General features: G+C 30.9%; 2 protein-coding genes across 14 annotated transcripts in view; both read right to left on the bottom strand.

Annotated features, from left to right (window-relative positions):
* The window catches only part of LOC134688335 (sushi, von Willebrand factor type A, EGF and pentraxin domain-containing protein 1-like), a 136,576-nt gene that overhangs the window by 12,279 nt on the left and 102,574 nt on the right, over positions 1 to 21,723 (bottom strand). The window contains exons 1-2 of one of the 2 annotated variants that reach the window (XM_063548943.1): positions 7,129 to 7,295; positions 855 to 1,013 (exon numbers count right to left, since the gene is read on the bottom strand). In XM_063548943.1, coding sequence (XP_063405013.1) covers positions 855 to 1,013; positions 7,129 to 7,196 — 227 coding nt within the window. In that variant the 5' untranslated portion in view covers positions 7,197 to 7,295. Of the gene's footprint in view, positions 1 to 854; positions 1,014 to 7,128; positions 7,296 to 21,723 lie in introns of those variants that run through there. The other variant, XM_063548944.1, reaches the window with a different exon arrangement.
* The window catches only part of LOC134688334 (cysteine-rich motor neuron 1 protein-like), a 35,618-nt gene continuing 26,072 nt past the window's right edge, over positions 12,178 to 21,723 (bottom strand). For 5 of the 12 annotated variants that reach the window (XM_063548932.1, XM_063548931.1, XM_063548930.1 and 2 more), the window contains 8 exons: positions 20,533 to 20,631; positions 19,952 to 20,176; positions 19,260 to 19,478; positions 18,857 to 18,916; positions 17,099 to 17,356; positions 14,712 to 14,951; positions 14,170 to 14,241; positions 12,178 to 13,425 (listed from right to left, as the gene is read on the bottom strand). In XM_063548932.1, coding sequence (XP_063405002.1) covers positions 13,061 to 13,425; positions 14,170 to 14,241; positions 14,712 to 14,951; positions 17,099 to 17,356; positions 18,857 to 18,916; positions 19,260 to 19,478; positions 19,952 to 20,176; positions 20,533 to 20,631 — 1,538 coding nt within the window. In that variant the 3' untranslated portion in view covers positions 12,178 to 13,060. The remainder of the gene's footprint in view (positions 13,426 to 14,169; positions 14,242 to 14,711; positions 14,952 to 17,098; positions 17,357 to 18,856; positions 18,917 to 19,259; positions 19,479 to 19,951; positions 20,177 to 20,532; positions 20,632 to 21,723) is intronic. The other 7 variants (XM_063548940.1, XM_063548942.1, XM_063548934.1 and 4 more) reach the window with 6 other exon arrangements.

The raw sequence follows: 21,723 nt of genomic DNA, 5'->3' as shown, positions 1-21,723 counted from the left end.
TAAGGTAAAAAAGTAATTGAGTCCAGTTGAAAAAAGATTATAAAAAACAGTAAATCCATAGACATAAATAAGTCCACATTATCAGTTAGAGCTGAATAATGAAGTATTCTACAAGTTTGAAATAAATTTCCCCACAAGTAGTACTGTACACAGTAGAAACATTATTGAGAAAACGCATTATTTTGTGTATTTAGAAGTGTTCTACAAAATTGATAGTGATCTTAGGTCATTTTTTTTTTACTTTACATCTGTTTTTCAAAGACAATTGTCTTACCATATCATTTCGAGTATTCTTTTTCTGCTAGTTAAAAAAAATCAAAGCAATGAGTTACTGTTTTGTTGTTTTTATCGTCTGTTTATTCAATTATTTACAGCTTATGTATTAAGGAAACAAACGTATTTCCATTTGTTCAGAATATTTTCATTTTTAGATCTATGCAATTACAAAGCTACACAACAATAATATATGTTGTAAGATGTGTGCAAACCAAATATTAATTTTGCAATTTGATATTGAAGCAAGTGCCAGAAAACTACGGGATAGTCTCCCAGATATATAGTTTCGTTCTTATGTTTTATAACCACATCGATTTCAGTTCACGTTCGATTGTCGTTTCAACGTGTGTATGTGTTTTTTTCTGAAAAAAAATCTGATTCTAAATTCAATGAAAGAAATATTGTGGTAAAGCAGATAACAAAACAAAATTCTTAATTCTGAATCCTGATTTTCCTCATACCTCAAAGTGTTAGATTTTCTGACTAAGACAAAAACATACCACCCCAAACCTCTTTTTTAAGTTACAAATGGTTCACTTAATGATATATAAATGTACAATGTCTGCAAGTATTCTTACATCATTGTTTTGGGATCTAAATATTGACAAAACTGTGAATAGTCTGCTGATGTCCCCTGGCATTTCCCACAAAATTTCACCGTTGCTTGGTATGTTTTTTTCTCCAAATCACGACAAACGTGTTTTTTATCATCTCGTGATGGACAGCGTCCGCAGTGCCTACAATAGACAGATCACATTGTTTTTAATGTTAATTGATAATAGCATTGCTTTCTTTGTACAATTATAATGTTTTCTATTGATCTTTTTAAACTATTAACACACATTTTATCAGAAATCTAATCCGGGCTTCAAAATTATTGTACAACTACATACTCTAGAGGTGGCATGAACCTGAATGGATACTGAAGCAATACATAAATCTTTAAGAGTACATACAATCTAAGACTCATTCATCTTGTAATAGTATCAAAATATTTGAATTTCTACACCTCATATAAGATACTGTTTGTATGCTTGTTTTCCCTCTTTGTAAGCCAGGGTGTTATCAGTATTTTTTTTCGAATAATTAGTTGTAGTGTCCCTTTGGAAACTTCCGTCTAATTAGTTTGCATTCATTGTGTGTTGTTTATCCCACAATCAGGTTCTCCTTTAAATTAGCTCAGAATGTTTAGGCATTTTTTTAAACTTTTGAACGATAGCTGGAGAGTTAAAGCTAGCTACACCTCTTACTTGTATGGCAGTCGCATAGAGGAGTTCCATTATAATGACATCGATGTGTAACCAAAACAAAAAGACATAATAGGCAAAAACGTCAAAATAGGGTACAGCAGTCGACATCGTTATATAGTTGAAATCACTATAAAACATATAACTGTTTAACAAAAAAACAAAAATGAAGAAAAACCAAATGGCACATAGACAAAGTACAAATAGCAACAATGGAAACTGAAAAATGACCATAGCACAATGATACAATGGCTAGAAACACCGATTCATTAATGTATAACTAAATGTGGATATACAGTAAAGATTTAAAATGTACAATGACAAAAAAGGGAATATTAACGCATAATTAAGATAATAAACAACATCATTACCTAGAATCAATACTTAAATGCCATCACTTTTTACTTGTTAAGTTTATACGGAATATATCAACAAGGTTTTCGAATCTGCTAATGAACTTCAATAGATACAGAACATTACGTTCTTTGGCATATTGACATTACCTAAATAATTGCAAACTCGTCAGGTAGTTTATTAATGAATACTCAATGTATAAGTCAAAATAATTTTTTAGTGGGCACAGAAGAGTCATGAATTTCTCTTGTATTTTTTAAAAAGCACAGATAAAAGGTGGGAAATCTGAAATAAGCAGTTTGAAATATCTAATTGTTATTCTTCTTTTTGTTTTTTACCAAACAAATAAGTAATCATGTAGTTATCATGTTTTTAAACTGGTAGAAGCACATTATTACAAAGAAATGTAATACAGAAAAAATAAAGTAGGATTCAGTAAGTTTTTCGTGCGTAAAGATCTGTTTATGTATCTGTAAAACGAAGGGTTTACCATTTTATAAACCGGAGTTGTTTCCTCATTTGAATGTCATAAGAATTAAATGGTTTAATGTTAAATAAGCATTAATCTATGTTTTTTTCTTTGAAAAGAAATTTAAAAATAAAACCCACGGATAGTATATATAAAATATTTTCGACCTTCAGATCGTAATAAGGTAAAGTTCCTTTACACATGTTATTAGTAATATGATAAAATCTTGTCTTGATCGATTCCAGACGAATTTAACTATTGATAACATGAATATTGATAATATGGCTTCCAATCAGATATGTCCAAATGGGCCGAATAAAAAACAGTTAATGCTTTTTTTGTTTTAATATCTATTTTTGTCTGGTTTTGTTTTATTTTGAAAAAATAATGGACGGCAAGAAACTGTAAAACAACACAAGAAGCACAGATCATGCCTCCTGATTTTAATGGTATGCTCCGCCCATCCCTTTTGTGTATGCAAAGGCAAATGATTCCTTTCCAATACACATTCACCACTCACAATGACAAATTTCCTCAGACGGTATCTCGACAACGATAACCGGGGAAACCTATTTGCAAAATATTCTTGATTTTAAACCGCGATACTAATTGGCCTTGGTAAATAACATTTTCTGACTTTTCTGTTAACTTTAAAGACAGAAGATATTGATTAGAAATTTATATATAAGTGTATGACGATTGCTTATGAATAGAGTTTAATATATCCGGACTTTTATTGATTGTATCTATATTTCTGAAAATATGAAAATATGAAATAAAACATAAAGAGATGTAATATAACTGCAAATGAGACAACTATACGAAATAGTTAAAATGACGATAATTTAAGCAATTATAGGTCACAATTCACCCTTTAAATAAAGTCAACAGTAGTATACAAATGTTCAAAACTCATAAATCGATAAAAAAAAAAATCCATGTCAGAAAACAAAACCGAGGGAAACACATTACATATAAGACAATGAGCAAAATCTCAAATAGTTTAGTCACCTGTATATAGCTAAAAAAGATATAGTTCGAGTATTTCATTTGTTATTCAAAATTTTTCAAATTGAGGTAAAGAGTTTGCATTTGCTTTCTTATTTCATTTTATTATGAGGGTTTTGTAGATTTTTTAATAGTTAATTTCATATACATAATTTAGTCATGTGATCGTGACGTCATCAACGTTTTTTCATGCTTTTCTACGGTTTAAAATGGATTAAGAATTAAATTATAAGAAATGACTGTAACATTTTTTCCGTCTATTCGAAATAACATAAAAAATGTGGTGCACACTGTTATATAACCCGCTACGCGCGTTATTCAGTGTGCACCACATTTTTTATGTTATTTCTTCATAGACAGAAGAAATATTACAGTCATCCTTAAATAATGAAGTCGACATTTGAAGACCAATTTCATTCATTTATTATGTTTTAGACCTTAAAAGACGTGAAATGAGAATTTGAAGTTACGACGACGGATACACTGTTATACAAATTATATTGTTTGGGATAAATCAACTCCGAGGAAAATTCAAAACGAAAAGTCCATAACCAAATGACAAAATCAAAAGCTCAAACACATCAAACGAATGGATAACAACAGTCATATCCCTGACTTGGTACAGGCAGTTTTTTATGTAGAAAAAGATGTTTTGAACATGGTTTTAATGTATAGCATGTGAACTGTGTATAATGTATGTCATAAACAGTGTATCGACTGGTCAAAAATGAAATCGCACACATATTTAATTATTTTTTCATATGATTGCACTTGATTGACGTCACAATTGAAATTTCAACGTGTGTACAATTTTGAATAAAAAGGATGATAACAGAATAGACATACTTGTTGGTGTTACTCGCAAAGAAATTAAATAAAATCATCCTAAAAGTAAATTTTAAATAAATCTGTTCGTTTTTTTCGTAGCACTGTTGATTTTTCAAACATTTTCGGTTCACCAAATCAAAATCACTACCCTTCGAGCGTGTATTATAGCTCCGCTTCGAAGTACAAAATATATACAAACGAGCATATAGCATGGCATGAAAGAACTATTTCTAAAATAATAATGTTATCTTTTTGTTTACGTAGTAGGCAATATAGATAAATAATATATGTCATAAACAGTGTATCGCCTGGTAAAAAAAGATAATTAGAGAATGTACGTCATAAAAAGTGTATTGACCGGGCAAAAAGGAGATCAGCAGTTTGAAAATTTATGTTATATTATGTTCACAATTATTGTGTGAGATAATTATAATTTCTTTTGATAATACACAAAGGACAAAATAAAATGTCTCATTAATGAAAACCGTTTTATACTAGAACAGCATGTGGTTTTATATACATTTTCGTATTAGTATGTGGGTAACGAAATTTCGGTCGATCGACCATTATTATCCAGTCGATAATGAACGATCATGTTATCAACTTCTAGTCACCTTAAGGCCGTTAAATTTCTTTTTTATAGTAACCTATAAAGATCCTGACATGATAAAATTTAAAACATTAAAAAATGAAAACAGAAGGCTCTCAATTCATGTTCGAAATCAAACAAATAAACGCAAACGCAAACCATGGCAATCATAACATTTCTGGTATCTGACCTTTGGCGAAGTAATTCTCTTTTCCTTTACCTGTTATTTAAATTAAACAGTACAACATAAAGACACTATCAGGATGAAAGTGCTTGACAAATCCTACAGATGATATTAGCACAAACAAAAATTACTTACAGAAGACAAACGACAGGAAAAAAACATACATAACAGTACTCGCTGTTATTCAAAGACAAAACATTTGAACTAATATAGAGAACATTTTTTCAGAATCAATTTCTTTTAGCATATCTCCAATATATCAAAGGTAAAGACGTCAGTAAATCTTAATTGAAACATCGTCAAATTACGCATTTCCAAAATATAAGCATAACAGAGTGTTGGCCATACATGTTAATAAATGGAAAGTTATAGGGCAGTGCGAGTGAATCTTACATCGTAAGCATGTTGCAATTACCTTATATCACAGTATAAAAATATTTAAACAAAAAAAGTAAAATTTTGATACTGCTTACAATACAACCATAACGTCCCGAGTGATATCTTAGATATCATTCTGCGCGAGATTGAATAGAAAATGAAAACAAAAAGACAGATATAGCCGCAAGTATCACTAGAAAGGTCTATTACATAAAAATCAATATTAAAGAGTTACCATTTCGTAATCAACACTAATATATTTTTAGCGTGAAAAGAAATATTTTTAAAGGTACATAACAATAAATAATTTGCACATTTTCAGTGCAATTCTATTTCATTTCAAATATATTTTTTACAACCAAATCCGCATAGATTGGTAATTTAAACGAATTGGACTTCCATTTTGTTAACTCTATGATTTGTTTATATCTTATATAAGATAAACATGCGAAACATGATTTTCACAAACAAAAGAAGATGTGGTGTGCTCGCCACCAGAGACCGAAATGATGTAGAAGTTAACGTACAATTAAAGATAACTATATAGTCTTCAACAATGAGCAAAACTCATACAACATAGAGAGCTTTAAATGAAACCCCGAAATGACAAATGCGAAAAGATTCAAAATAGAAAACTAACGGCCTGGTTTATGTACAAACAATGATGAAACACAATGGAAATGTACAGCAAAAATCAACAACCACTGAACTACAGTCTCTGGACTTGAGGTAGATACAAAAATGTGGCGGGGTTAAACATGTTTGCAGAGGCGGGGTTAAACATGTTTGCAGATGCCAAACCTTCCCCCTAATCTGGGACAGTGGTGTAACAGTGCCACATTACAACAAACTACAAATATCAGCTGAAAACGGCACAACTCATGCTCATTTGAAAATTAGAAACAATTTAGTTCTTTTCATATTAAAACATGGCTGCACAGGACGGTTGTAAAAAGGAAAATAACATAAATACTAAATTCTGAGGAAAATTCAAAACGAAATGCCTTACTCAAATGACAAAACCACACGCTCCAAAAAGGAGCGATATAAAATACTTAAAGCAATTTTTTTTAAATATTAACAATTAAATGAAATACTAAGTACATGCATATGCACACACTTGTTTTACCGTAAACTAAGGAGCGTACTTCCCGGATTGTTTTGATCATATTGAAAAGTCAGGTGATTTTATGATTATTATTTTACAACAATGCACCGGGAAGAACACAATGAGTGTCATGTTTCGCGGAATAATACCTGTACCGAGAATGGCGGCCAAAATAAATAATGAATAGAGAAAAATGAGCAAATATATATAGAATAGACGACGATTGGGTTCAAAAGTATAAAGAATAAAAGTGAAAAAAATAGAATTGATTTATATAAAACCGATTACAGAAATGAATATGTACAGAACTCTGAGGTAAAGAATACTGATATCATCTAGTTATAATAAAATCAAATACATGAATATTTTACAGAATAAACATTATTCTTAATGATAAAAAATAGAAAAACGACCTTAATATTATTGAAAACATAAATTAAGAAGACCCCTAGACTTTCCGTCTAAATCAGTTTAAAATTCCGTTATATAAAAAATCATAATATAAATTTAGATTAACTGCTTTTGTGAATCGATACTCATCATATGCCAACAAATAAATGGATAAAAATCTTGTTTTTCCCAATTCCCGACCATGGTGTCAAAATTACCTGCCGCTAATTTACCTTGCAAACTAGTGGCCCTGGGTGAAATTAATTATTTATACGAAATAATATTTCATGTACTTACCTTTTACTTTCCGTCAGCACTAACAAGGTAGACACAATAACAATTATCAGTACAGTTGTTTTCGCCATTTTTTCTGGAATATATTCTCTATGTATGTTACTGTTTTGTAAGATTTTCTATTTATATATACATGTCACCTGGTAAAATGAATGGTGGCGCTGTACGTAAAATTCAATGACAATTCTTTTTAAACCGTAAACAATATTATTATTACCTAATATTTATAAGTATGTCATAGTCGTTTAAAACACAATGGGTAGATTTATTGCGGCACTATTTCACTTAGAAATGTCAGTATGCTGTAGAATATCGTCACGAATTAAAGGAGAAACAGGAATAATTCTATGTTTTTCTCTTTTTCATTTTCTTTCGTGTATCTTTTTCTCTCTAACGTATTTTTGCCTCTCGTTGTATCCCTTCCACCACTATTTTTATCCATCTCCAATTTCAGTTTAACCTTTATATATTATTTTGCTATTCTTTATATGCTTTTTAATATAATTCTTAAATTAGCTTGTTACAGTTAATATATGTATAAATACTTAATAAGTACATGAATGAATTATACTAAAGGCATATATCAAGATCCCAACATTTTGGAAATGAACAGTTACAAAGTTAGTTTGGGAAGAACCTCCATCGTTTAGAACGCATAGTTGCATCTATTCATCGTCAATTGATTCCCACCTCTGTATTCAAATATGCAGTTGATTACCAAACACTTGATTAATCAAAATAGATGTGGTCTAGTGGCTCGGAAACTGAACATTTATACAGTTGTTTTCTTTGCATTGTATACCCAGTCGAATGCTGATATGTCATATATATATATAGACGTTATGTATACTTTTGATTTATCAACTTAGGATTCTGGCATGAATTGTTTACACGACATCCATCGTCCTATTTTTGAAAGCTCTAATACTAAGTATTTGAAGTTGAATGATTTTTGAATTGTCCCTTCAACAGATAGAAGTACCATGGGCCATTAGTTATATTGAATATATAACCCCCTCTAGTGAGCATAACCTTTGATAGAAGTACTGGTAGTAAAATAAACATGAAGTGGTGCAATAAATATCAATTGAAAACGGTTGGATTGTGTTATATATGTGCTGAACATAAATTTCCAATGTAATGGGAAATATAATAATATAGCATATATATATGAGCTTCGTATCTATATAAGTAGACACCACATATATTTGTACATGTACAGTCAAACCTGCTTAAGAGACCACCTGTATTAGACAAAAACGAGTGTTATAAGACCTTTTTTTTAAATCCCTATGAAGAAAATTTTATATAAATTGAAGCGGTCTTACGGTATCACAATACAGAGATTGTTCATCCCCAATCAGACATCTTTAAACTGATGTAATTCCACTCATCCTTCTTTAAATTTAATAAATGATGTACCAAACGAAAGAAGAATGATTAATCTTTTAAATTGTGATGATTTCATTATGACAGAATTATTACATAATTAATTGTTATGTAATTAGTTGCTATCTTGTGATGTTGATACTTGAATGAATTTAGCTTCTTTGTTATTCATAATTAAGGTAGCACAATACAAAGATTTAATAACTCCAACTCCTACGTTTTAAAATGCTGTAACTTTCTTAATAATGCTTGCAAATTTAGAACAGTGGAAGTTATGGATAGCTAAAAGAGGGACGAAAGATACCAAAGGGACAGTCAAACTCATAAATCAAAAACAAACTGGCAACGCCATGGCTAAAAATTAAAAAGACATATTACTCTTTCAAATTAATTCAATGTTAGTATTATGCAACAATTATGTAAACTTTATAATGTTAACTGTGTCTTAAATATTTTTTACCAAGTTTCCTCTTTTAATTGACATTAGCTTCTGCATAGGTATTCCTAGAGGGCTGATTTTATTAAATGTCGTTCCTATGGCCATTGTCTAAAAAAGTGTGTCTCAGATTTCAGATAGAATGTATAGAACAAATTTTACACTTAATTAAACATTATCTTCTTTTATGTGGTTAGGATGTTAACACTTATTAGAAATTTTTGAGAGAACGGAATACCATAGGAACAATTTGAGACACCCTTTTGAATTCCATGATATGTTGATTGAGATTTCGTTAACATTTTCTGTACAGTTAAAGAGATGATGGAGCTAAATTCATTCAATGATTGACCAAGATTTTGCCACTAATTACATAATAATTGATTACATAATAATTGCATTATAAAAGTATTGCATTCATTTGAAAGATTAATCTTTTATCTATCTATATATACCTCTTTTATTACTTTTTATGCATTAATTAGAAAGTCACAGCATTTTAAAGGTTAATGATTGGAAGTAAACAAATCTTTGTATTGTCCTACTCTAAAATACCACTGTTTTGCTCTTCCTTATAGATTTGTGTGTTTTGCATTACACCTTGCTTTGTTATCTATAAGAGACGAAAAAAGTTCAGGGATTTGTCCGGAAAATATAGGAGTTAGAATTATACTTTCTGCTTTATTGATTAAGTTTTCTTAATAAAAACTCAAATTTTGATGATTGTATTGTATGTGAGGGGGAGGGTTGAGATCTCAAAAAAACATTTTTGCGCCTGGTCCAGATCAGGAGCCTTATGCCTTTGTTGGTCTTGTATACTTTTAATTTTAGTTTATTTATATATTTCAGAGTTTAGTATGACGCCTATTATCACTGAACTAGTACATTTTTTGGTAAGGGGTCAGCTGAATCACGCCTCCGATTGCGGGATAGACTTGTTTATATGATGTACTTATTAGTAATTCAGTATACAATCACAAAAATTAAGTTCATCATATAAACAAGTCTAAGCAAGTGAAACCATACTATATGCATGCACACTGGATCTCAATGTGTTTGAGATACAGGGTTAATACAAATATTTATAAAAGTCTGAAAATTGCCCCCAACAGTGTTTGAACAGAATAATTATGCTGTCATTTTTTACATTAACATAGACAAACTAAGTATATTTCATAGGACCGACTCAATGGCTCATAGTTTGCATCTAATTTTTTCGTATTTATAACTTCCCGTTGTGATAAAAAAAAAAAAAAAAAAAAAAAAAAACATCGGTGTCGTCTATGCGCTTATACATTTAAATTGATAAAAATGTTTTTTTAAAACGCAAGCCATGTTCACAGTAATGAAATTAGGAAAAGGTCTAAAACTATCCGTCAGGAATAACAATTAGTAACCTTGTTATCTAGTATACCAAACATTTTTACTATGTCTTAGTGATTAAGATAATAACACATTGTTGACTGCTGTCCCCCTTTTTTAACATTCTAACCTATTGTGTATGTTTGTTTTGTTCACACGTCGTTGTCAAGATAACGAAATTGTATAAGACTGTCATACAAGTGAGATGTTAAGCTAGTCATGAAACCAGATTTAAACCACCATTTACTATATAAGAAATCACTGTACCAAGTCAGTAATATGATATTTGTTGTCTATTTGTTTGACTATAGTTATCAAAAGTACCAGGATTATAATTTTATACACCAGACGCGCGTTTCGTCTACATAAGACTCATCAGTGACGCTCAGATCAAAATAGTTAAAAGCCAAACAAATACAAAGTTGAAGAGCATTGAGGACCCAAAATTCCAAAAGGTTGTGCCAAATACGGCTAAGGTAATCTACTCCTGGGGTAAGAAAATCCTTAGTTTTTCGAAAAATTCAAAGTTTTGTAAACAGAAATTTTATAAAAATGACCATATAATTGATATTCATGTCAACATGATATGTTTGAGCTTTTGATTTTGCAATTTGATTAGGGACTTTTCGTTTTGAATTTTCCTTGGACTTGTTGTGATTTTAATATTTGCATAACTCCATGGTTTGTTAAAAGAAATAGTTGATGCAAGCTATACTTTATTGTGATTTTAACCTGGGTAGGCATTCTAATCGTGATTATTTTTGCCCGAGCGATAGTGAGATCTAAAATACCACGAATATAATGCCTGGCCAGGTTCAAACTACAATAATGTATAGCTTGCATCCATTATTTCGATTCCTATTTGGACAATTACGGTAATTTCCATGTCCAATGTGTATCAGTGTAGAACGTTGGTGTAGGCTCTGTCAAGAGGTTCTCTTATGATTTTGGTAAACAAGCAGACATCATGCAATGTGTTTTTCAGAGGGATGGGTTTTGTACAGCCAACATGAACGTTCCTGTATTTATGTCAAGTATGTCAATTGCCATTTGTAGCACATTTTATATTTATTAGTAACACTACGTGCATAATTTAAGTGCTTGAAAGTGTATTGAAAGTAAATGAAATATATATTAAATGTATGCCAAATTGAAATTATGTTGGGTTTTTGTTTTGCAGTAGTCAGTATACGCATGTGCAAACACATTTCATTGGCTGTCGAGCATGGGTTTGATTACAAAGCGAAAGAAGCACGTCATATTAGAATTAAAGTTAAATTTAACGAAAGACATTTTAGACTGCTTTTGTATTCTATTGTATAGTTTTTAGTTTGTTTTCGTATTTGCGTTTTAATATGCAGGTTGAAAGTTGTCAGTTGTGTAGTCTGCATAAATGAAACTAAATTTTACTTATTTCGGAAGGGCCTACTTTGATAAGTTTTGAGCCGATAATGATGGTTCAGCAACTTGATATGGTTGTTTCTTTTTTATAGTGATGAAGATAATAACAGTGTTTGACATTTTAACCAAATAAGTCTGTTTGTTTTGTTCACACATAGTTGTAAATATTATGGAATTCTATGCGACTGTCATACAAGAGAAAAGTTTAGTTTGGTTTAAAACTAGTTTTGATTAACAATTTTCTACACAAGGAAATGCCTGTACCAAGTCTTAAATAGGACTGTTATTTTTCATTCAGTTGATCTTTTGACTTCGATATAAGAGACAAAAGTTTTTTGATTACCTGCGAATTCTGTATTTTTTTTTGTATTTTACTTTCAGCAAACACGTATGGAATTGACGAGTTCAGACGTGTTAAATTATCAACCACGTCGTAAAACATATTTGTATTAGAACCAATAAAAGAAAAGTTAGGTTTTTTTATTTTATAAAAATATAGATACAACAAGTGATAAAAGCGTCAACGAGTATGTTGCTTTCAAAGCACAATATCTTAAGACATACCAGATGTCTTCAATTTTCAACAACGTATCAGGTAAAAAAACAAAGTAACAAAAAATATTAAATGGGGATATACATATATATATATAATGCGTGTTAACAGTAAAAAAAGTTATAATACAGTTTTTTTGTTTAATTAAGTATGTTATCAGTATTAAGATGTTTTAAATTAATCGAACATTTTCTTTTTAAAACGCTTTGTTGGAATAACATAAATTCAATATTTGCTCAATTTTAAATTTTAATTTCGCACTGTTTAATGGTATAGTACTTTAAGCTGTCTTTCTTAATATTTAATTAATCATCTATGATATAAGTACTTTTTATTTAATTCATTTGTCTTTAAGTGAAATCTCACAAAAAATTATCTGGATTTCCATTTACATTTATGACAAAAGCAAGGAGGTTATATTAGGCATTTTGAGTTTATTTTACATCGAAAATATTATAACATGCTATATACATGACAGAAAGAACACAAAGAAATGTCAGATAACATCTTGTAAAATCATTTTGTATGTCTTCTATACAGTATAATAAAATGTATTTAACCAGATTTCGCCAAATTTCTTACAAATGCTTACACAGATCGAATTTAGAGTTGCTTTATTAGATGACAAATATTATGAACGATATTTAATCAAATACTTAAAAAGTTAAAATACAGAACGTTTTTAGTGAAAAATAGTGGGATCTGTCTGCACTAATGTAATAAAAAACGTGTATTTTTCTACCTATAATATCTACAAATTTATAATGTAAATGTCATTCTGTTTTACTTCACACTTAAGCATCAGCCTCGTCTCTCATTCTCAGTTTTATGTTCCTAACTTCAAGTTCATCAGAAGAGTCGTAGACAGGATTTTGTACACCCTTCTTCGTGAACACCTTGACGTCCATTTCTTCATACAGAGGTGGTTTTTCATCTCCCAAAACGTACTTTGGTGGAATTTTCATTCCACCAGTTTTACTGTAAGATGGAGGAGGAGTTCTGGGTGGAGTGGCAGTTGAATAGATAGCATTGTCATAAGCATTTTGTTCACCTCCAGTTTGACGTGCATTCTCTTTTTTCTTCAACCGACGACAGCATAATGCTGTTAGAATAATTGCTATCATTAGAATCAATACTGCTAATATACCAATCACAGGCACTGCAAAATATAATGTTTGTTTTTTATTTGGCATTTGTCGTGCTTAAATAATTTAGACTATACTTTAGAATTATTAATTTTTACAGCCCCCTTTATGCAAATAAGCTTATTAATTAGTCTACTGAAGTTTGTTGTTATATCGCCGTGTTAATTATACTTTTGATACTACGGAGTTTGTTGGGATTCGTGTTTCTCAGTCTTTAGTTTTCTATGTTGTGTTTTGTTTACTGTTGTTTGGCTGTTTTGTCCCTGGCGTTTTTGATCTTTCACCTTTCTTTTTGGAATTAATTTCGGTATTCATTTTGTCTTTTTCTTATCTTTGCAATTCTTTATTTCAACATGGTTAAGACGTAAAAGAAAGAAGATTTGAGACCATATCCTTGTATGTGGTTTGTATAGTTACATCTAAATTGTGTTCTCCAAATAACTTGTAATTCAAAATTGATTCTAATGACTAAAATGCAAAAAGTCAAACCAGAAAAAATACTAAACTCTGAGAAAATTCAAGACGTAAAATTTCTAATTAAATGTTAAAAAATCTAAAGCTCAAACACATCAAACGAATGGACATCAACTGTCATATTCCTGACATGGTACAGTTATTCTGTTATTTGAAAAATGGTGGATTAGACTTGGTTTTTTAGCCAGCTAAACCTCTCACTTGTATGGCAGTGGAACGCAAAGTTCAATTTGTATTTAATTTTCACTAGAAAACTATTAGACCACTATCGTGTCAAATCTTACATATAATCATATTTTTCTTATTTTCTTCATCTTCTCTCTTCAATTGATTAGGCATAGTCGGATCAGATGTTCCTAAAAAATAAAATCAAAATTGAATATTGTTTCGTATAAAGAATAATTAAACCTGATTTATATACAATTAAAAAAAAATTAAGCACGCATATTAAGATCAATTGATCGAAACTTATCATTTAGAAGTTAAATACATAAACTATTATCTTTTTACATATTGTCAGAAAAATGTTGTTTCGGCAAAATCAGTATTAGGCAGGTTTATATGTTAAAGTGTCTATTGTATATCTTAGAAGTTGCCTTATGAAACATTTGAATTATAGAAATTATTTATAGGAATACAATAAAATTGGAAAACCATAATAATCAATGAAATATTAATTACAAAAAAGAAGATGTGGTATGATTGCCAATGAGACAACTCCCCACAAGAGACCAAATGACAGCTAAAATTAACAGTTATATTTCACCGTACGGCCTTCAACAATGAGCAAATCCCATACCGATAATATGTCGATAATATTCGTTACCTCTCTTATAGACAGCTACGAGGAAACGACAAGCCGCAACATTACCCTCGTGATCAACAGCAACATACATTAGCAGATGGGAGCCTTCTGGAAATTTGCTATTGTTTTCATAATCAGAAATAAAACTTTCTTTTTTGATGCCAACGTTGTCTGAAGCTTCTGGTTTGTCCCAGCTAATTACTTCGTCCTCAAATGCAGAGATTTCTGATGGGCATGTACTGTACATTGGTGGATGGTTGTCTGCAAGCATAAGTAAAAAAAGATGTGAGTGTAAACGTCATCGAGAAAACAACTTGATGAGAACAAAATATTCTATGAAAAAAAAGAAAGAAAAAACGGTAATAATTATCACTTTCACCATTTCATACATAACCGTACACCAAAAATATGTGATTGGTTGAATATCATTGTATTTTCGACCATTTGTGTATTGGTATTTTAACCTTGATGTTCAAATAATTGAAAATTGGCAAAAACCCATTTTTCAGACACGGGATTCTAACTGACTACTCGACATTCAAAACGTATGCTGAACAGAGCTTCTGCGTTCGTTTCAGGCTGCTAAGACTTCTTATTACATTCTGCTATCATGTTATTGATAAAACAAAAAAAGTCAGATTTATATTTGGCAATTCTAGTTAAGTACAAGTCATTATGCAAATAGTTTGTCCATTCATCAATGACAAACTATTTGCATAACGTATTCTCATCAATTGTTGTTAAATCTTACCCATTGTAATGTAAAATGTTTAATAATTAAAAAAATCCCGAGGAGATGTGAGGGTATATGTAATTATGAAAGCAAACCCAACGACAACATGGTGTTACAAAAACAAAAAAGATTTAAAATGACTTAATTTCACAATTTACCGGATTTGAGCATCGGTAATCGTATAGCAATTGAAATCAAATCAACATCTACTACCATCAATAGATGAATTATAAATAATCTACAGAAATCATATCGGGCCTATCTATACTATTAAACGAGAAGACCTCGTTTTGGGTGTCGCTTCTTTTCTTTCCACAATAAATTAATCAACACGGTTCTGTGTCCTATAGGTACAGTGCATATTGCCATTTGTCATCCATTCATATGATTATTCAGATTGAGTTATTTTTGGAGAAAAACAAGAAAAAGGCATCCAGATATTGTCCCGTCATTGGACGAAATTTTAAGTTAGATTAGACTTCCGGTTTACGTTTTTCTGTATACTTTGAACATACATATACAAAGAATAAAGTGTATTTTCAGAATCCTATCTGCTATCATTTTCAAGTTTACTATCCACGGCAGTCACGGAGTTTATTAAATAGAGAGGGTCTGTATACTATATCAATGACCACTATGGATCGATTAGTAAACTTAGAATTGAAAGTAAATACACTATATTTATATAGTAATGAATATCATAATATACAGATAAGCTCTAAAAATATTCATGTGAACTTTTGATACCTTTTCTGAAATTCTCCAGTCATTAAATATTTTACAAAATTAATTGATTACCCCAAAAAAAGAAGATGTGGAATGATTGCCATGTTGAGACAACTCTCCACAAGAGACCAATATGACACAGATATTAACAAATATAGGTTACCGTACGACCTTCAACAACGAGCAAAGCCCATACCGCATACTCAGCTTTAAAAGGTCCCGAATTGACAATGTAAAACAATTCAAACCAGAAAACTAGAGGCCTTATTCATGTACAAAAAAATTAACGAAAAACAAATATGTAACACATGAACAAACAACAACCACTGAATTACAGGCTCCTTACTTGAATGTTCATAACATTCTAAATGTATGTTCCTATTGAAATTGATAGAAAACCAAAAAAATGGGAATATTGGAAATAAAGGAAGAGGGATAAAAAAAAGCATTTTCCTGTCCCCAATAAGAGGAGGGATATGACCTTTATCGGGACTCCGGAATCGGGTGTTTTTAAGTTCGGGATTTCGGGATTGACCCTTTTGGGATCCGGTAATTCCTTTTTTTTGAATTTCGGGACCTCGGGATTTCGTTTTTTGTAAGCCAGGGATTTCGGGATTTCATGTTTTAAAGCCCGGGAAGGCGGGATTTCGGGATCAGGACCCCTCCTATCCCCCTCCAATAACCTATGACTAATGATATTTTTGCTGAAATTTTCCAGTCCTTTGATATTTTACAAAATTCTTCCAAAAACACTTTACATACTTTAAACTACGCTCTGAATGCCCGCGATTTCGCGGGTGTGTTCTAGTAAAAATAGAATTGTAATCCCTGTTTTGTATTACGAATGTAATTTCAAGTTATCTACATTTCAATTGGCAATTGTTTTATATTAACCTTTTTTGGTTTCGACCTCTAACATATTAAGTAATTCAACAACATTTAAACTTACCAACAACATGAACCGTGATATGACATGATGCAAACCGTCCATACTGATCTGGGGGATGAGACTGGGCTGTAATAATATGAATATTTTTGCCACAAGAGCAAGGAACAGCCTCGATAATTTCCTTGGAGTATTGAATCTTGTATGTTTTTCCAGAATTGTCGGCAACAGTCAGGTTCACAGATCTACGAATGTCGATAAACTTTTCTCTATGTGTATTGACAATCAGTGTACCACTTGGACAATGCTTAAACGAAGGTCCTGAAAATATAAATGTATGCAAAGTTATAGCTACTTTGGTCTACTTTTTAAAAGTCATATGCTTTATTTATGACAAATTTTGTTAATTAATTTCAATGATATATAATGTGCTTCCGTTTAATTATAAAAATTAAACAAAAACAAAAATTAACAATTCAATCGGAAATGTCATCCCCTGATTGATAACACATAAAATAAGATATTCATCATGTGGAAGAATAATTGTATAAAGTAGATTTTTCTTCATTTTGCGCAATAAGTTAAAAGTTTATCACTTTTACACTTAGATAACTTCAATATACACAAGATATACACACATGTACCTCAATAAGCAGATAATCTATGAATTCAAAAATCGTTGGATTATTGCTTAAAAGTTATAGTTGTTGTTAAACATGTGTTATACGCACACAAAAATGAGCATTTAGTCCTGCAGATGAAAAACACGTGAGGGTACCGTTCTACATTTTAAAATGCATGTACCAAGTCAGGAATATGACAGGTGTCGTCCATTCGTTTGATGTGTTTTGTCCTTTGATTCTGCAGTTTTATTAGGGACTTTTCGATTGAATTGTCCTCTGAGTTCAGTATTTTTGTAATTTTACTTTTTTTTGTATGGACTAGGAAGAAACGATGTAGCAGTCACAATTATAAATACAAGCTATACCACTGTTATGTACGCGTACTAAACATTCATTTCAGTAAAATTATTGAAAATTATTTTTAATTCATTTGCAATACTCGATGTTAAAAGGTAGTGAAAATCCATGATGTTACATAAACAAAAATAAGGTTGTGATATTTTCATGTTATTAAATATTTCTTTATTTTTATTGTTAAGCTTGAACCACTATGTGAAACAAACATTTGACTACGTACAGTAAGTACTTTCAATCCGTAAAACGGATTCTCAGACCAGTATTTCAGTAAATTTGATTAAACAATAAAAACTGCGAGCTTGTGCTCACTGATGATACCCCCGTCCAAAAAACTTGACGGAAAACATGAAGATGGTGAGTGACGTATTACACGGTATACCCGACTAATATAAACTATAAAACCAAATTTCAGGAATCCTTGTAATGTAGGTTCTGAGAAAAATGTGATGAAAAGTTTCAACGTGGATGTCATTTTTTGTAAGATGGTGAGTTATGAATTTGAAAGCGTACCACATGGTATACCCGACCCGTAAACCGTGACACCAAATTTCAGAAATCCTTGTAATGTAGTTCCGGAGAAAGATGCGTCGAAAACTATTGATTGGATGGACGAATGGACAGACAGGCAGAGGTACCCTTACTTTTTTTTAAAGAGGGTCATTAAAATGACAATGATAACCGAATGCCAATTTCACAAGAATGCTCAATTTAAATGAAGTGAACGCTTTAAAACATATGCTATTCATCAACTATTATTATAGACATGGCTGGTAATGCAAATACATTTCATGTCTCCTCTACAAAATGAGAGAGAGATGAAGAGAGAATATTAATTGCTTACCAGTATTCGGAGGAAGAGTAGGTCGAACAGTTGTTGGAGGTGGAGGTGTTGGTGTTGTATCTAAAAAACAAAGAAACAATTTGTTTAGAGTAACACACAAGGCAAAGACTCTAGATTATTGAAACTTTATTTTGGTATTCATTCGGATAGAGCAATGATTAAGGTAAAAAGGATCTAGCCATAAAAATTGAAATACTAATATAAGCTTTGAAATATCTACTAAGGATACGATTAAAATTTAGACAGACTTTCTAATACTAATACTGTCTGGTTGCCAATACTAAGTATAAAGCATGCTAAATACAGAACATAAATTCAAACTGATTATATAGCATTAAAAAGCAGCAAGAAGAATGAAACACTCAACGCCAGATTACTTGAATAATCGTAATCTTAAGCTTACCATCACACATCGGACAGCACTGTCCTGTAATCATTCTGGGATTTTCACAGTACACACAGGCTTCTGTGCGACATGACCAATCTAAATATCCGCCATACTGGTATTGGCATACGCATGTTTTACAATCTGTTTGTTTAATAGTGCTCATGTGCTGATATTGTATACCATTGAAGGAGCATATTGATGATTTAGGTGTAGTTGGGGCCGGTGTGGATGTTGCTGAGAAAAAAGCAAAGCAGTGCATATAATTGAAGCAATTCAAACAAGCCAAGTGTAGTCAGTTTATTCAGTACAATAACTTTACTTAAAAAAACTATGGTCTATGATCGAATGAAATTATTGAAACAATCCGAGCATCATGTTCAATTTTATATCAATTGAACAAATATTTTGAGATGAAGAGTGTTAAATCAATTTGATTATGGTATCATAATGTAAATGTGTGCAGCTGTCAGAAAGGCTTGTACATTTGATTAGTTGAATTAGAAAATTAAGGTATCCCTATGAAGATTTGCAATTTCTATTTTATATACGGTCAATTAAGCAAAGTAAGACATCATTTTAAATAATATTTTTTGTATGAAATATAAAAAAAAGTGAGGACCTAAATCGTTTATAAAGACAAAAAAAACCAGTCTAAAGTTTCAAAAATGGCAAACTTTGACATTTTGTGTTCGTAGATAGTAATTTACCAGGGCAAACAGGACAGCATTGACCCGAAATTTTGACTGGATTGCTGCAATTTGGCTTTTGACAATCGTTAATCATACAACTCCAGTCTGGTTTCTGTCCGTTAATCAAATAACAAGTACACATCATACAGTCTGATCTCCAGATATGATGACCCATGGGGTAAATTTCTCCATTATATGTACAGCTTTGACTGACTTTTGTGGGTGCTGGTGTTGTGGTAGTTGCTAACGAGACAAAGTAAACATTTACATAGATGTATCCATAAATGTTTGACATCGTTCAAATCAACATTCATAGATATCAGGATTGAAAATTTGTATATGCGCGTTTCATCTACAAAAGACTTTTCAGTGACATTCGAAAGTTTGAAATTTAAAAAGTCCAAATTAAGTTCGAAGTTGAAGAGCAAAGCGTTGAAGCATGCGTTCTTTAGATTGCAGAGAAGATGGTTATGATATATGAAGTCTCTAAAGTTTGATTATTAAAGGAGACATTGATTATCTGATTTTACGGTATTGTTTCTTATATCATTAACATTGATTTTTTCAACTCTCTAATATACTGGAAAAGAAAAACCTACTTGAAATGCATGTACATATTGGACAACCCCTTTCATCAGTTTGAAATCCATTTTCACAAAACATTTTACAAATGGGTCCACATTCAACTGGTGGTTTATCTACATTTATATAAAAAAAAATACATTTGATAGATATATTATATCATACTTGTTTTGAGTTTTGCATTACCTAATTGGACAACCCTTTCTCCTTCATTCAAAGGATTAGATTAAGTGTTATGAAAAGTAGTCAATACAAAAAACTAGTGTCAATAATCGCGTAACAGCAAAATAAATCAGCGTTATAATTAGGTACCATAGGTGTATTAACGAGAATATAAATATAGTGAGCAGTTCCAAAGACAAAGTCATATCAGTTTTTATTTTTTTAGGATAAAAATTGTAAAATCTGAAACTTAATAAAAAGACACTTCAGAAGCAACATACGATGGCGGAATCTGTATTAAAAACTAAGCACTAAATGAAAGTCTATATATAGTGCAAAGACGGTGGTGACTACTAAACACACATTAAACAGCCTACATAGGTTGCTGAAACTGGAAAAAAAACAAAAAATAAATGGAGGATTACATTTCATATCTGTAACAAAATGAAATATTGAATAATTATCTAGATGATAAAGGGGGTTTCATAGTGCATCGGAAAAGAAGCGTTTCATAGAGGTGTTCAAGCTATCTATGACATGAATGAACTCATATAATGTGTAAAAAGGCAATTATAAAATAATTAAAATTAAAATAAGATATGAAAATAAAGCAAATATCCGATAATTGCTTTTGTGTCTTGTTTGTACAATTGAATGCACGCAGCTATTGACCATGTGACACAAAAACTGCCCACATATTCAGATATGGATCATGTGCATTATTGATTTGATAATTGTTTACGCATAAATATATATTCCATGTACATACTCATATTAAATATATCCATGTATGCAGATATGAAACAAGCACATTATTCAATTGAATGATATACATGCAAACAGATATGGGCTATGTGCCATAAAACTTCAAAAACGCCCATGCATGCAGATTTTATCCATGTTCCATGTTATGATTATATATTTATTTGATAAACACCATGTGCATTATTAACTTCTGTAATATGTATGCAAACAGCACTGTGCCATGTTCAATATACATTAAATAAGGGACGACATCAAAAGTTAAATGAAGGATAAAAAACTTA

The sequence above is a fragment of the Mytilus trossulus genome, chromosome 10, assembly GCF_036588685.1.
Source record: "Mytilus trossulus isolate FHL-02 chromosome 10, PNRI_Mtr1.1.1.hap1, whole genome shotgun sequence".
Classification (NCBI taxonomy): Eukaryota; Metazoa; Mollusca; class Bivalvia; order Mytilida; family Mytilidae; genus Mytilus; species Mytilus trossulus.
This window is presented reverse-complemented; position numbering and strand designations above follow the sequence as displayed.